Source organism: Habropoda laboriosa, unplaced genomic scaffold (assembly GCF_001263275.1).
Source record: "Habropoda laboriosa isolate 0110345459 unplaced genomic scaffold, ASM126327v1 scaffold87, whole genome shotgun sequence".
NCBI lineage: Eukaryota > Metazoa > Arthropoda > Insecta > Hymenoptera > Apidae > Habropoda > Habropoda laboriosa.
Window position 1 is genome coordinate 1,384,057 of NW_017100209.1, and position 2,300 is coordinate 1,386,356.

General features: G+C 36.5%; 1 protein-coding gene across 1 annotated transcript in view; it reads left to right on the top strand.

Annotated features, from left to right (window-relative positions):
• Window positions 1–186: 186 nt before the first annotated feature.
• Window positions 187–2,300, top strand: part of LOC108570766 (LIM homeobox transcription factor 1-beta-like) — a 7,565-nt gene continuing 5,451 nt past the window's right edge. The window contains 3 exon segments of the mRNA XM_017932671.1: window positions 187–310; window positions 2,154–2,298; window position 2,300. The exon segment at window position 2,300 is cut by the window's right edge and continues 259 nt beyond it. Coding sequence (XP_017788160.1) covers window positions 187–310; window positions 2,154–2,298; window position 2,300 — 270 coding nt within the window.

Here is a 2,300-nt window from a genome sequence, read left to right on the forward strand (position 1 = left end):
TTTTTTTTTGTATATCGAGCAGTGATTTTCTTGGAATTTCGGTGGAATACGAAGGAAGAGGAAGAGGATTTGTGGGGGTTTTTTGAAGAGATAAAAAGAGGGAGAGGAAAAGATTGTTGGGAAGTGTAAGTAGTGAAAGAGTGGTGGGGAGGCTGAGGTACAGGAAGCTTGAGGGAATCAGGAACCATGTTGGAATTCTACCCTCCGCTACCTGGTAGCCTGAACCGGCAGGGCGAGTCAGGCCCGCCAACTATGGGCTCTGCTGCACCGCCAATACCGTTTCGCCCTGGGAACGACAATAACAATGCAGGTACGTTTCGACAATTTCTCTCTTCTCGAATGTAGTCTCGAAGACGTCGATTAGCTTAGACAGGGTGATCCATGAGTCATTTTAGGTCATCCCATAAGATCTTTCTTGAGAAGGCGAGAAATATTTTAATGAAAATTCAAGGAAATTGAAAAAGAAGAAAAAATAGGAAAATTTGTTGAACGAAAAGGGACTTACGTTTTTTGCTTTTTTTTTGTCAAATTTGAAGATTTGTTGGAAACATTGCTCTAGATTATCAATTATGGGGTGACCTGATAATTTAGTTAACGTTATAATTAGTGGACATATTTTTATCTACGTGTTGCTTTCGAATTGTCAACAATGAAAGGGTTAAATCTAATAAAGAAAACTTGAAACGTTCAGAAGATGTGATTGTATAGAGATGAAGCTGAAGTTGCGACGATGGCTGATTAATTTTCGAAGAAATTTAAGTAAAAAATTTGAAAGGTGTTATTTTAGGGATTGTTTCAAATTCCAAAGAGAATGTTTGAAAATAATGATAAATTTGTAGATTTAACTTTTACTCGGAGCAATAAGATTTTTTAACGGTTTCGTGTGTGGATAGTAATTGATAGTTGGTGTAAATAGAGAGTTATCGTAGCACGTTTTACGTTATAACGTAACTTTATCACTATCGACAATCGATAAGCGACGGAATAAATTTCATGGGACCTGGCAATATTGCTCTCTGCACCAGAACGCTATCACATTTCTCAGTCTGACAGCCATATCATTCGAAATAACTCCGCGCGCATTTATTTCCCCACGCGATCAAACGTTCCGTGAGAAAAATTCCGTATTCTACTCTGTACAATTACTAAACTTGCCTGACGAAGAGAAATTCTTTTCGCTCGAATTGTTCTTTCGTTTATTTTATGCTAGATTTTCGAATTGTGTTTAACCTGTTAAGTGAGGAAGATCTGAAACGCTATACTTGTGAGTTTGAGGATGAAGTACATTGTGACGAAGGGTAATTGGTTATAATTTTTACTCGTTTTTAATTATAAATTGGAGAGATTTCATTTTTGTTTGAGAAGTGAACCTAGTTAACAGGTTAATTAGCGATTGTAATTATGTGGGAATGCTGGATTCGGGAAAGAACGATCAGCGAAGACAAACTAAATGAGTAAAGTTTTCTTAGGAAAAATGATTAGAATTCGTGGTCCTTTTTATGGAAATAAAGTTAGATCAAACTGAGGACTGTAAAGATAGATATTACCTTAATTAATTTTAACGATTCTAAAATGATTCAGAAACCTATTGTAAAAAAGAAAAATTTTCGAAATATTGGATTACGTATAATACTGAGAGAGAGTTCACAAAATGTATTTATTAAATTTTTCAAATTTTACTTTCTGTGATTATCGTCATTTTTCCCTTGGAACCTTCTTCAATGGCGATCGAGGATCAAACACACTCAAAAAATTTACTTTGCAAATTCTTCACACTTTACTTTTGGCGACTGTCATAATTTTTCCCTTGGAACCTCCTTCAATTGCATTCGAGAATCAAACGCGTTCGCAAAAATTTCCTTTCGAAATTTTTCAAATTTTATTTTCTGTAATTTTCATAATTTTTCCCTTGGAACCTTCTTCAGTGGCGATCGAGGATCAAACGCATTCAAAAACTTTCCTTCTCAAATTTTTCAAATTTCACTTTCGGTGACTATCATAATTTTTCCCTTGGAACCTCCTTGAACTGCATTCGAGAATCAAACGCGTTCGCAAAAATTTCCTTTCGAAATTTTTCAAATTTCACTTTCTGTGACTATCATAATTTTTCCCTCGGGAACACCTTGAAAACACACTTCTACTCTAAATTTCAGAGCCCTCGGTATCAGTGAAGACAGAGTCCGGTCTGTTAGAAACGATCTGTGCCGGTTGTGGTCGCACCATAGCCGACAAATACGTGATGCAGGTCGCCGGAAGGAACTACCACGAGGAATGTCTGTCGTGTGCAGCATGTGCTACAC